Below are 13,580 nucleotides of genomic sequence, written 5' to 3'. Positions count from 1 at the left end.
AAACGCTGCTCTTCCGTCGCCGCAGCTTTGCGCATCCCCCGCTGCCGCTGCCTGCAGTTTGTATCCGTTACCGCTCCCGAGCGGGGTGCTGGGGATTGTCTGTGCTAACCTGCAAATCATTCGCAGGTTCCTCCCCATTTTTCAGCCCTACGCGGAGGCGCTTGCGGTGCCTGCGGTGCGGGTACCCGGCGGTGCATCACGTTGCTATGGGAACACAGCGAAAAGCCAGACTCTGCTGCCACGACACCCCTATTGTCTAGAGACCCGTGCACGGGCGGCCTGGGAAGGGTCCCCCCCAAGTCCTAGGGCTTGACTGGAAAATTAGAAAGCAACAAGTCCCTGCTGGGATTAAAATCGGTGCTTGCCATTTCAGGAACATGGAGAAGCAGGGGCAGCACCTGGCTGCATCAGGTCTGAGAGACAGAATCACAGAATCATTAAGGTTGGAAAAGACCTCTAAGATCATCAAGCCCAACCATCAACTCAACACCACCATGCCCACTAAACCATGTCCTAAAGTGCCACGTCTACACATTTTTTGAACACCTCCCGCTACAAGTGGGGATGCTGACGGAGGAAGGATGCTCTGCCGAAGCTCTGCAGGCTCAGCCCCAGCGCCATCCCCGTCGGCGACGCCCGAGGCATAGGCAGGGGCTGGTAGCACCACCAGGGATCCGGGCATAAGGCTTCTGATACTCCAGCCTGGCTACACAGACCAAGCCCCGTGGCTGGATACATCCCATTTGTGATCCTACCTTGGTAGTCCCATCAGAGAAGGATGTGCTGGTCAGGATGCTTTGACTGCAGGCAGCGGGGTGGGAGCCACCTGGACGCAGGAGCTGCGACGCCAGCAGGTCCCTTCACCTCCTCCTGAGCAACATTGGGGTCAACACCAGCAGGACGGCTGTGTCAAGGTGCTGAGCCCAGTGGCATCTAGGAACAGCTTGAAAGCCCGCTGTCCCCAAAGGCTGCTTCCCCTCCGTGTTGCAGGGTCACCGGTGGAGCTGGAAGGCTGGCAGCGCCGGCGGGCAGTCTTGGCAGGATGGGGCTGGTGCACACACAGGCTGAGAGAAACCAGCCGGGCAGAATGAGCCAACGCGACCTGCGGAGACGTGGTGCCAGGGCAGGTCTGTGCCAGCATCAGAGCACCAGCAGGAGGGGCAGAGCCCCAACGGGACCCCTACTCCCTCCCCTGTGCCCAGAGAGGGGCTCTTGGCTGGGCTGCCGCACCAGCTAGGCACTCACCACCTGGGGAGGCCAGCTTGAGCCAAAACCCAATTCTCCCACCCCAAAGCCTGCTCAGGGCTTCGGCAGAGCATAGGACAGCACCGTAGCCCCCCTCTGTGTCTTGGCCTAAACTGGGGCACCTTTTAGCAGTGGGAAGTGCCGGTCCTTACTACAACAGCATCTCTGGGGGACAATACCCCTCTTCTCAAGCCTTTTCATTTTGGCCTTCTGTTGGCCAGTCTCCCCATGGCCCTTTTGCTTTAGCGGAAGCCGGGGCCCTAGCTCTGCGTGAGAGAGGATTTGGCAGAGCATTTCAGCCCTTTCCTCATCCCAGTCTCCGCTGTTCCCATGGCCTCATTCTTCAGTGAAAGCTTGGGATCCATATCTTGCATCAGGGCACGGCTGCACCACCACCGCGCTGCTCCCGAGATTACAGCTGGATGAACTTGTCTGGCTGGCCCCTGTTTCAGGTCACAACATCTGTGGTGGCAATACTGACTGATGATGTCCCCATCCCCTGGCAGCTCCTTCCCACTTCTGTGCTGCATCACCATGCCCTCGGGACGGGCGGCATAACTGTTTGTTGGGCTGCACCATGAGTCACATCAGAGAACTGCAAAATCCCCCAAAATGCTGTTTTTGAGACAGGACCCATCCCCTGCCCCAGTCACGGCGTGGCCTGCGGAGCGCATCTTTATTAAACTCGTTGCATTCCCGGGGTCTGAAGCCCGCCATGCTCTTGCCAATCCATGGAAAGACTGGTTGGACTAATCCCCTCTTGCCTAAGAGGGGACTATGGCTGCAAAACCAGGCTGAGATCACGTCAGGAAAGCCAGGCGTAGAGGGCAGGGACAAAACAGTTTGAGGCTGACGTGATCCAGTTCTGGGCGCCCAGCAGGTCCAGGCCACCCAAGGGCGCTCGCTGCAGCATCCTTCGGTGGACGAGCACCCTGGGCTGGGAAATGGCTCTGAGCAGAGGGCAGCTGCTGCCACAGGGCCGCCTTATTTGCTTCGTGCACCGCCAGAGCTGCACCATTGCCTGTCTGAGCATAATTAGGCTCAAACAGGGAGGGCGAGCCGCTGCGCTCGCCCCGGTGCAGCCCCCGCTGCAGAGCTGGTAGCACGCGGGAGGGGACCAGGCAGAAGCCACGCGCCAGCAGCTCATCCTCCCCTCTCTGTCCCTCGGCCGCAGGCAACGGACATCCGAGGTGTTTCCCAGGAACTCGTTTTTCACCCTGCAGTCCGCAGGCTTGTGCAAGCCTCCGACCGTCCATGCCCCACTCTCCCTTCACCGGGATTTAAAGCTACCTTCCCCACCCTCGCCGAAAAGTTAACAGTGCCCTACCTGAAAGGAACAACCAAAGAGGGGGAAAGGTTGATTAAAGATTGTAAAAACCGCTGTAGCATGCAGAGAGAGTTAAGTGTTGACACTCTCCCAGTACAAACGTCAGGGCATCAGGTGAAACAAGCAGCAGCAAAGTCCGGAGCGGAGGGAGTGGGGTTTTCCGCTCCTGTCTGGCTCCCTCACGGCCCCAGGGTGCCATAAGCGTTGGCCATTACACGAGTCCAAGGGGAGGCTGCACGTGCTCACGGAGCAGCTGTCCCTGCAGGATCCCTAAACACGAAGCCACGTTTGGCTCAGGAAGACCCCGAACTGGAGAGCCGGAGTGTGTGGGAGAGGGTTTCAGACAAGCCTGCTCATACCCTCCTCCCTGGGCATCCATCCCCTCATGGCTGCTGGGAGAGGAAAACTGGGACAGGTGGGTCTTCATCTTACGTTGTGATGCAATTTTATCTACGTGGACTCTGCTGACGGGTGGGCTTCTGTGTTCCAGGAGCGGAGCGTGGCTCACCTGCGCTCCCCACCCGGAGCGGGGCAGCTTGGTCCAGGGCATCGTGACGCCATCCAAACTTTAGCAGAGACGTTTGCTCCGTGCCCGGACGCAGGATATCCCAGGGAGCCCGCTGAAGCCTTCACTTGTTTTCTCTCCCGCAGGATGACATTGTGCTGACTCCCTGGAGGGGCTCTCCTGTCGAATACGCGGAGCCGTTCGCCCCGCCGGTAAGCTTTGCTCCCTCCGCGCTCACAGCGAGTTCAGCACAGCTCAGAGAGGGGAGCGGGGCAGCGTCAGGGCAGCAGCTGCCTCACCGTCCCCATCCCCACTCTCCTGCTCGCTCCCGGTTCCCAGGGGCCCTCTACACAGTCGTGATGAAGGTCCAAACCTTCGGGAGGCTGGAGCCGAGAGGGAGTGCTCTTGGCTTGCCACCCCCATTAATTCCCTGGCATTTTCTGCGGGCAGGATGAAGAGAAGTGGGATTACGTCCTGGTGAGTGACATCCATGAGGTGGGCAGTGAGAAGGAGATCAAGAGGAAGAAGTTCCTGGATGAGCTGAGCAAGAAGGGGTTCACCATCAAGGTGAGGGGCTGTAGGAGGAAAAGGCAGCAGATACTTGGATATCTTGTGATACCTGGGATCCAAGCCTGGTTTGGGCTCCTGCATCCCAGGAGATGGGAGAGGCCTGAACCAGTGAACTGATCCACTGCATCAGGGCTGAAAAACATACCGCACGCTTCAAGCAGGGGAGAGCTCAGCCCCAGGACTTACACAGCCCCCAGCCCGGGCAGCGCCGTCCCTTTTCCTGCCACTTTGACTCTGCCAGCATCACTCTAACAGCGCTTCTCTTCCACCCACTAGAAAATTGAGGACAAGAAGCTATTTTATGGGGTCCGTGCCCCAGAATGGATCTTCCAGAAATACCAACGGCTCCTGAGGAACCCCGACAGCAGGCTGCAAAACCCCGGTGCCCATCATGACACACCAGTGACCACCAGGTGGGTGCTGAGATGGGCTGGGCTGCTGACTTCCAGCGTCTTGCACTCCCCTTTCTGCATGCCAGCACCCCTTTTCCAGCTCCGCTTACGGCTTTGCCAGGCTTTTCATTTTCCACAGAAGGCCACCTCCACCTACCACATGCAAAGTTGCTGGCTTCTCACTGTCCGCAGCCAGGTCCCCATTTCTTCCCCCCTTCCTTCCCTGGATTCTAGTGCATACCTTCTCCCTTCCCTCCCCTGCTTTCCAGGGCCACACAGCACAAGTCTGTATCCCCAGAGCAGCTTTTAACTCGTTTCTCCTTGCTCAGGATACGGATCGTGAACTTCGTCCTGCAGAACACGGTGACATCCGACCTCGGTAAGGGAACGGGGCCAGCAGGGGTGATGCTTAGCCTGGATCTGCAGCAAGGCTCCTGCCCCATGGCGGGCACGGGCATCCCCAGCTGCCTTGCCACCCCCGGGGAGGATGCAGAGGAGGAGAGAAAGCCTGGGTGCAGCTCAGACAAGTAAATTTGCTACTGCATCCAGAGGCTGGGAGATCTGGACTGCAGCAACAGCCCTCTACTCCCTCTGCCCAAAGCTCAGCTGCCCACCGCTGCTCTCCGGTGTCCCCAGAAGAGCTCATCCCTCTCTGACACCCCGGGATGAGCAGGGCAGCACAGGGTGCTGGCTTTCTAGCCATCTCTGAGGACCTGCCCACATGGCTTGCTCCCAGAGCCAGCCACGAGACAGCCCATGGCAGCGCAGCACAACCACAAGGATTAGTGCTGATCCCTTTTGAATTGCTCAGCCTCTCTCAGGTGGGGTTGGGGTTTTTTTGGCCCACCTCAAAGGCTCCAGAAAAGGTTTGGGGTGATTCCGCCTGGCCAGGAGCACATGGGGTGAGAGCAAAGCTTCACTAATCCTCTCTGTTCTGCTCTGCTACCAGAGAAGCTGCATGACCTGATGAGAAAGAAGGTCTTTGAGGCAACGTTTCCCCTGCACGAGGTGAGGCTGAGCACACGGGTGCCAGGGAGGCAAAGCCACGAGAGGTGGAGGAGACCTTTGGGTAACTGGGGCTGCACCAGGATCTCTCGGGATGAAGCACAACAAAGCTCCCGGCAGCAGCCTGGGAGCGGGGCTGGGGGTTGCCCTAACATTCCCGTATCTGACCAACCTCTCTGCTCTCCAGAAAGAAGAGGTAAGGGAATTCCTAAAGGAGAAATGGGCTCGCTGGAGAGATATATTTTGCCAACAGCCGATTGAGAAGATCAGGTAACACAGGCAGAAGGGGCACAGCAGATCCTTCTAACCAAGGGGTCCCACCTGAAACAGAAAGGTCTTTATGCCCTTTGCCAGGCTCCCGTGTTTTCTTTTAAATCATTAGTTTGATCCTGGCTCTTCCTGCAAGTATTGGGCTGCTCTGAAGCCTGCAAAGTTCTTAGCCTAAGGGGTATCCCTGTGGCACCAAGCTCCATCTGCTAATTTTGCAGCATGAAACAACCCCCGCATCTGCACGGTTTTTCATTGCCCCGTTTCGTTTTCAACCACGTGCTCCCACATTCAAAAGGAAGGCGAGGTGAGAACAGCATCAGTGCAGCACATCTAGCTCAAGGCTGAACTTGGGGCATTAAAAACAACAAGGGGCTCCCATAACCACATTAAAACTGAGGCAAGAGCACAGCTCTTATTTTAAAAGGGGAAGAAAACAAACTCTCCATGGCCAGGGGAAGGCACGCAAGAAGAACACGCTACTGCATAAAGCGGTCAGCGGGCTGTTAGGGAGATGAAATATTGCAGTGGAGATGCGCTCTCCTCCCTTAAATGTTTATTGCCGTGCCCAAGTCTAGCAGAGGCACTAGGGACTCCTGATGCCGCCGCGGCGCACAAGGGCAGACAACTCGCCCTTTCCGAGGTGACTGCATCGTGACTTGTCGCTGCCACGGAAGGCTTAAAGGGCTGGCTATGAAATTGGGGGGGCGAGGGGCGTGTCGGGGTTTTTGTTTGTTTTAAACAAAGGCCAGGGAGCACATCACCACCTTTGACTGCTGGGAGAAAGCTAATTCCTCTGGAATACGGGAGAGGTGGCGGGTCCACCAGTCAGTAGTTACCATCGTTTCTCACCCATGCCTCCGAGCCTCTTCCCCTCACCAGAAAAGCTCAGATACATGCCACCGTAAGACCGGGCCAGCCCCCACAACGGCCCCTCATTGCTCTCCATCCCGCGGTCGCCTCTCGGCATGTCTTCGCTGCGCAGTCCCACGGCGATGTCCGCTGTGGGATTCCCGTGCGGTCAGCGCGCAAGGAGACCCAGCTACCTCTGCTGGCGCCTGCCGCTGCTGCGATCCCCGGGAGGTGCTGCGCGCTTGTGGTTCCTCCGGCTCCTCCGCTCAGCTGGGCTGACCCTCCCAGTCCCAGCAGAATCCCCAGACATGCAGACGGCACTGCCCCTCCTGGACCTGATATCCCTTTGCGGGGGACAAGCACCTTTCAGTGACCCCTGACAATGCGGTCTCTTCCCTGGCTGAAAATCACATCTCGCTTTTCCTTCTAGGTGCTATTTCGGCGAGAAGGTGGCCTTGTACTTTGCCTGGCTGGGCTGGTACACCTACCTGCTGGGAATCGCTGCGGCCGTCGGACTGGTGGTCTTCGTGGCTGGGATTACTGTTTTCAATTCCAGCCAGGTGAGGTAAGGCAGTCGAGGACGCCAAACGCGCGTCCCGTTCACGAGCCTTTGCTGTGCGCGTAGCTTTGAGCCACCGTCACTCCCCTCTGCTTCCCTCTACGCCTTTCTCTCTAGCAAGGAGATCTGTGAAGCCAGTAACACCGTCATGTGCCCGCTCTGTGACCAGAAGTGCCCGTTCTGGCTGCTCTCCGACACCTGCACCTACGCCAAGGTAGGCAGCCCCCTTCCCGCACTCTGCCCTCCTGCAGCAGCTTTGCCTGTCTCTGGGGGACCAGGGCGGCACGCGGAGCGCTCCTCTACGCCTTTCTCTCTAGCAAGGAGATCTGTGAAGCCAGTAACACCGTCATGTGCCCGCTCTGTGACCAGAAGTGCCCGTTCTGGCTGCTCTCCGACACCTGCACCTACGCCAAGGTAGGCAGCCCCCTTCCCGCACTCTGCCCTCCTGCAGCAGCTTTGCCTGTCTCTGGGGGACCAGGGCGGCACGCGGAGCGCTGAGCACGGAGGCCTCTCCCCTGCACCTCGTCTCTTCCTTGATCTCCTCCAGGTCACTCACATGATCGACAACGAGGGGACAGTTTTGTTCGCCATGTTCATGGCGATCTGGGGTAGGTGTCGACGTCTTGGTGCCAAGCACACACAGCTGGGAGGAGGGAACGGCCCGCGGCGGCTTAGGGGGAGAGGAGGTGGAGGGAAAAGGGACACCAACACAGCTTCACCATTCAGGGGCTTCTCGGTCCTCACCTCCTCTGCTTCCAGGGCCACCAGCTCCCCTTCCAGACAAGGCAAGGGACACACTCACCCCAGCAATTTCCTTCAGCTCCCCAAGCACTCCCTACCCGTCCTCCCTGAGGGCTTTTACTCCTCTCCCACCACAGCCTCCTGCAGAGCACCCGGCAGCCTCTCTAGCTGGGCTCTTCCAGCAGCTGCCTGTGAGCGGTCGCAGCCGCAGGAAGGAGCCACCACCGGATCCCCCATTAACCCTCCCAGACGGCTGCAGTGGCACAAGTGCGCAGACCGCTGGGCGCTGAGCTGACGGGATCCCATCACCATATTGGCTACACCTCTCATTTGGCTTTACTGTCTGAGCAGGTCACGGACGTGGTCGTGCGTGTCGCTGCGGGCTGGTTTACACAGGGACAAGCCCAGGAAGGTCAATCCAGATTAACAGACGGGGTGGTTGTAAATGGATTTGCAGAGGTGTAGCCATGCTGGGGTGCAGTGCGGGACACCTACTCCACTTGAAGGGTGTATTTTTCATTAATCCAGAGTAATGTGGCCGGCTGGTGCCATGTAGACATGCGGTCGTGCGTGTCGCTGCGGGCTGGTTTACACAGGGACAAGCCCAGGAAGGTCAATCCAGATTAACAGACGGGGTGGTTGTAAATGGATTTGCAGAGGTGTAGCCATGCTGGGGTGCAGTGCGGGACACCTACTCCACTTGAAGGGTGTATTTTTCATTAATCCAGAGTAATGTGGCCGGCTGGTGCCATGTAGACATGCCAGCCCCAGCAGAGCGGCCCTGGTGCCCACTCTACGCAGACACCACAGCTGGCCCGACGCCCAGCCAACCCGCGCTCCTCCGTCCCCATCCCCACGCGCGGCCGAGCTCTCACCGCTGCACGCCCAGGGTCCTTCCCGGTCGCTGCGACACAGCGGTGGCTGCCGGTCCTTCGTGGGCCAAGGGCAGCCCAGGCTGGTTTGCCATCGGGTTGGGTGGTAATGTGACTATCCATCCCACGCTGTGGCACGGAGGGGTGACTTCATCTCCAGAGTCATCCCCGAATGTCACAGTGCTCTCTCCTTCCCCTCACAGCCACAGTGTTCCTGGAACTGTGGAAGAGGCAGAGAGCCACCGTGGTCACCGACTGGAACCTGTACAGGTGGGATGAGGAAGAGGTGAGGACGTCATCTTTCCTGCTTACTGCTTCCCTTTTCAGGCCAGTAGTCAGCTGGACCTACAGAAAAGACACACCACAGGGACCCCCTTGCCCAGCTTGATACTCTGTCATTGTAAACATCTACTGGAGACACTAAAAGAAACAGCAAAGCCAACATCTGACAGCCCTGGGAGAGTCCTGGGAGAGGCAGAGTCCTCCGGAGACTTAAGCAGATGCTAGCCACCTCTCCGCATTGCTAGCCACCTCTCCACCTGCACAAGGACTTGAACACAATCAGGATTGGCCACACTGTTGTGGGTTGGGTTGGGTGTCCATCTCTGTCCTTCTCTGGTGCTGCTCATCCCATATATCCATTAACACAATGACCCCTGAACTTTCCACTACCTGGGCACAGATCTGCTGGATCCTTTCTTTTTTGATTTTTTTTTTTTTTTTCTAAGGAGGAGCTGGCTATGGAGCTGATCAATAATTTGCAGCATGAACCCCGGCAGTACCAGCACTCCTACTTCCGCAGCACCATCATACTCCTCTTGGTTCTGCTGATGGTACGTGCCAGGGTGAACAAAGGAAGATCTGGTTTAAGGGCACATGGACTTTCCGCCTTCCCTCCCTATGCTGCTGCAAGAACAGCACCTCAGAGTGTCCTATTGCTGGAGCAAAGGCACAAAGCAGGTTGCCAGGGCAGGCCTGTGCCCATCACAAGGATCCAGGGGCCTCCCTATGCTCACACCTTGCTGTGCTAATGGGAGAGGCCAACCACCCTTTGGGGATCTGGGCCAGAGGCTCTGCTCTAGCAGTGGAAGGCAGTGAAGATCAAGGCAGTAACACAGAAGGTAGGAAGAGGCAAAGCCTTGATGGTCTTCTTTCTCCTCATGGATCAGTGGAAAGAGTCTAGATGAGCAGTTCAGGTCTAGAGTCTAGATGAGTAGTCCAGGAGATATCCACCTTATGAACCTCCCATCCTTAAGTGAAGAGCACTGGCTTGCACTTGAGGCCACGTCCAGATGAGCTCTGGTGAAGGGTGCCAGAGTTTGAAAGGCTGGTGGTCCTCAGGTAGGATGGAGCACGTGCCCTCCATGCACAGCTTCTCACCACCCTGCTGCCCTCCTCCACAGATTGCCGTGCTGATCGGCATTGCCCACGCGCTCGTCATTTACCGGGTGATAGCAACGGCTCTCTTCACCCAGAGCAACTTCGAGTTCCTCCGCGAGCAGGCCAACACGATGGCGGTGATGACAGGGGCTGTGCTGCACTACATCACCATTGTCATCATGACCAAGGTGTGGAGTGAGACACAGGGCAGGCAGCGGGTCTTCTCTTTGCTTTTCCACCATCAACCCTCCCTCCCCATTTTACACCTCTCTCCTGCAGGTCAACAGGCGTGTGGCCCTCTATCTCTGTGACCTGGGTAAGGGAAACCGGGGGCTGTCTCCCACCTGCACCCACACCCCGCAATGCCGAGCTGCCCAGCCGTACCCAGGGACTGCAGCGCAGCAGCCCCTCGGTCCCCAAATGCAGCCAGCCTCCTGGCCCCTTCCCTTGCTCCACCATCACAAAGCATCTACCAGGCAGCTCTTGCCAGGCAGGTCCCCACGGGAGCCAGCAGCTCTCCAACACACAAGCTCATCTGTGGCCCACATGCTGCCAGCTGGCTGTCCCACAGCCACATTACGCTTTGGAGGGGGGCAGTCACCCTGCGGGGCTGAGGCCCGGCACGCACCGGAACCCACCACAGCTGCAGGAGAGGTCACAACATGGTTTTCCTCCCAGCTGAAGGGCCCATTCTCCCCCAGCTCATGGCTCTGAGGGACCTCCCTGCTTAGCTGGGATCAGTTCCACCAAAGGGGAAGGGCAGGGAAGGCTCCACGAGGGGCAGACACACCCTTCCAACCTTCAAAGAGCTGCTGTGGCATCTGAGGGGGAGCAGGGCAAGGTCCCACCGCCCTGTGACCAAGCCTCTGGGCTTTGCTCCCTTCCCCAGAGAAACCACGGACCTTCTCCCAGCGCGAGAACAACTTCACCATGAAGATCTTCACCTTCCAGTTCTTCACAAACTTCTCTTCACTCATCTACATCGCCTTTTTCCTGGGACGGTGAGTAGTGGCTGGGGGCTTGGCAGAGAGCAGAGGGGAGCCTGTGTTTGAGGCATACCCCCCCAAATCTCTCCAGGGTCTGGGAGCAGCCCAGTCCCTCTACCCTCCCCACCAGGCACAGGGACTCCATTTGGGACCTCAGGAGGGCCACGAATTTTCCCTGTGGGCATGGTGGGTGGGGAAAGCCCCTTGCCTCTCCACCAGTGCTTGGAGGATGGCGCCCTCCATCCTGCTGCTGGATGTTCATCCAATGGGGGTCAGCAGTGGGGCTCATCAGGTATCGCTGCTGTTGCTTCCACCCTCAGGATCAACGGCCACCCAGGGAACTACGTGCGCGTTGCTGGCAAGTGGAGGCTGGAGGAGGTGAGGGACTTGCCAGGAAGCTCTCTGACCGCACACCACAACTCCTACACTTCCCTTCCCTGCTGCCCAGCAAGGCTCTGGGAATCTCAGCTTCCTTGTGTACTACCTGCCTTGGCCAAACAGCCCCCCCGGCCAGGTCGCCCTGCTTGCAGTGCGCAACTCCTCTCCTCTTGTCCCTTTGCAGTGCCACCCCAGTGGCTGCATCACTGACCTCTTCATCCAGATGGCCATCATCATGCTGCTCAAGCAGACCATCAGCAACGTGATGGAGTATCTCGTCCCGTAAGATTTCCTCTAGCCTGTGAAGTGCTCACTGGCGCTCCTGCACGTTCAGGACAGCTTCCCAGCTCTTACAGAGAGTGACCCTGGTCTTTGGGCCAAGATTTCCTCCTTTTCCTTCCTCAGGTCTCCAGGGCTGTCACTAGCAGCAGTTCAGCCCTGCTGTCCTGTGCAAGCAGCTGTACAAATCACTCCCTCCCCTTGCAGCTGGATGGCCCACAAGCTACGCAAGAAGCGGCAGCGCCCCAAGAAGAGAAGCATGATGTTAGGAGAGGAGGAGGAGGTCGAGGACCCCTGCAAAAGGCAGTGGCTGAGCAACTATCAACTCAACGAGGTCAACATCTTCAGCTTGTTTGACGAGTTCTTGGAGATGGGTATGTAGGGCAGGAGGTCAAGTGAGGAGGGATGCTGGGCACAGAGATACGTGCCCTCCTTGGCTGAAGACAGCCTGGTGCTGGGGAGCCCATACGTAGGCAAGGGAGAGCTCCGAGACCCATCTCCATGCCCAGCCCCACTCCAAGAGCTCTGGCACACCAAGGAGATCATTCCCAAAACAAGGAAGAGCAGGCAACTGTGCTGGCCTTGGGCCCCTGCCTAGGACCTTCCTCTCCTCCCAGGAGCGTGAAGGTGATGGCTGTAACCCCAGGGTGGTCCCTTTGCCTGGCTGGCTCAACCAGTGCCCTGCGGGGCCCCCACAGATCCCCCTCTCTGACAGCCCCGGGAGAAGTGGGTGACCCCTGTGGGGATGGGGGGTTCCCAGACAGGCCTATATCCCCCTTTCACCCCTGCAAAGCCCCTCTGACACAAGCCGCAAAGCAGGAGAACAGCGGTCAGGACGCTGTGGGATGTCCCCTCTGCGGTGGCTTCACACCAGCATCCGGCATTTTCCCCCTCCGCAGTGATCCAGTACAGCTTCACCACCATTTTCGTTGCTGCCTTTCCCCTCGCCCCGCTGCTGGCGTTCTGCAATAACCTCTTTGAGATCCGCCTGGATGCCATCAAGATGATGCGGCTGCGCCGGCGCATGGTGCCCAGGAAGGCCAACGACATCGGTGAGATGGGGCCTGAGGAGCACCCTCCCTCCAGCACTGCTGCTTGTGCGAACCGTGCCAGCGTTAAGCCTCTTCCCCAGTGTGAAGCTCTCGAGCACCCCTTCGCCGGGGCGGGTAGCACTTCACCGCGGAGGTAGGAGAGCACAGGGAGAGCTGTGGCTTGGGGAAGGAGAAGCCATTTCAGACTCTGCAGAGGCCGAGGGGAAGCTTGGAGGCCTCCTTCCTTGACCTCTTCTGGCCATGCCAAACCTGCCTGAGCTGGGGCTTGGTCTGCAACCCCTGAACAGCGGCCGTGAGCTGTCAGAGGGGCCTCACTGATCACTCCTCTCCCACAGGAATCTGGCTGCAGGTCCTGGAGGCCATCGGCATCCTGGCTGTCATCGGGAATGGGCTGGTGATCGCCATCACGTCCGACTTCATTCCCGTGCAGGTCTACAAGTACACGTACAGCCCCTGCGTGATGGAAAACAGCACTGATGTGGAGTGAGTGCTGCCAGTCGGCTGCTTGCAAGCCCTGCCTGCGGTGTCCCTGCCTGCAGTGTCACTGGTGCAGAAGCACGAGGCAGATGAGCGGTCCCCTGCACTGGGGTGGGCGGAAAGGGGAGCAGGGGAGGGTTTTCCAGATGGCACAGTCTTCAGCATCCCAGCCAGCCTCCCACTCGCATCATCCCCGTGGTGGGTAAACTGGTACCCCTGAATGGAAAGAGCACCGCGTACTGTTGGAGAGCTGCAGGACTGTCTGGGTGCCTGCCCCTGCCCTCCCCCTTGTCCTTCAAGCCTTGGCTCACTGGCCAAGTTCGGTCAAACTGGACAGAAGTCTCTGAGACATTCATCTGCCCCAGGCTTTGTGAAAATGGGTAGCTAGGGAGGGAGAACCCCAGATGGGTGCTGGCTTCCCCCAAATGGGAGGCTACAGTCTGTGCTCAACCATACTACTAGTCACCTGAGAATCCCCACACCAGGGAAACTGTAGAAAGGAAAGCTGCAGACAGACAGGCTTTGTCGCAACCAGAGGCCTTTGAGTCCCCTAGAAGACACAAAAGCGGCAGCTTTTGGTTAGGGTATGCCACAACTCCCCAGCGTGGCCACGAGCATCCCCTTCACGGCTGGGCCGGTGTGCACAGACACGACCTTTCCCCCCACGCAGCTGCTCGACCGGCTACATCAACC

General features: G+C 58.4%; 1 protein-coding gene across 1 annotated transcript in view; it reads left to right on the top strand.

Annotated features, from left to right (window-relative positions):
- Nucleotides 1-3,223: 3,223 nt before the first annotated feature.
- The window catches only part of ANO9 (anoctamin 9), a gene marked incomplete at its 5' end in the record, with an annotated part of 11,917 nt that continues 1,560 nt past the window's right edge, over nucleotides 3,224-13,580 (top strand). The window contains 20 exons of the mRNA XM_010290178.1: nucleotides 3,224-3,289; nucleotides 3,528-3,644; nucleotides 3,924-4,060; nucleotides 4,369-4,418; nucleotides 4,989-5,047; nucleotides 5,232-5,314; nucleotides 6,594-6,728; nucleotides 6,840-6,936; nucleotides 7,270-7,330; nucleotides 8,539-8,621; nucleotides 9,064-9,168; nucleotides 9,739-9,903; nucleotides 9,995-10,031; nucleotides 10,605-10,716; nucleotides 11,022-11,079; nucleotides 11,264-11,361; nucleotides 11,566-11,732; nucleotides 12,258-12,410; nucleotides 12,746-12,893; nucleotides 13,558-13,580. The exon at nucleotides 13,558-13,580 is cut by the window's right edge and continues 15 nt beyond it. Coding sequence (XP_010288480.1) covers nucleotides 3,224-3,289; nucleotides 3,528-3,644; nucleotides 3,924-4,060; nucleotides 4,369-4,418; nucleotides 4,989-5,047; nucleotides 5,232-5,314; nucleotides 6,594-6,728; nucleotides 6,840-6,936; nucleotides 7,270-7,330; nucleotides 8,539-8,621; nucleotides 9,064-9,168; nucleotides 9,739-9,903; nucleotides 9,995-10,031; nucleotides 10,605-10,716; nucleotides 11,022-11,079; nucleotides 11,264-11,361; nucleotides 11,566-11,732; nucleotides 12,258-12,410; nucleotides 12,746-12,893; nucleotides 13,558-13,580 — 1,954 coding nt within the window. The remainder of the gene's footprint in view (nucleotides 3,290-3,527; nucleotides 3,645-3,923; nucleotides 4,061-4,368; nucleotides 4,419-4,988; nucleotides 5,048-5,231; nucleotides 5,315-6,593; nucleotides 6,729-6,839; nucleotides 6,937-7,269; nucleotides 7,331-8,538; nucleotides 8,622-9,063; nucleotides 9,169-9,738; nucleotides 9,904-9,994; nucleotides 10,032-10,604; nucleotides 10,717-11,021; nucleotides 11,080-11,263; nucleotides 11,362-11,565; nucleotides 11,733-12,257; nucleotides 12,411-12,745; nucleotides 12,894-13,557) is intronic.

This window comes from Phaethon lepturus, unplaced genomic scaffold, assembly GCF_000687285.1.
Source record: "Phaethon lepturus isolate BGI_N335 unplaced genomic scaffold, ASM68728v1 scaffold40916, whole genome shotgun sequence".
Lineage (NCBI taxonomy): Eukaryota > Metazoa > Chordata > Aves > Phaethontiformes > Phaethontidae > Phaethon > Phaethon lepturus.
The sequence above is the reverse complement of the archived record's forward strand: the minus strand, read 5'-3'. Positions and strand labels throughout refer to the sequence as shown.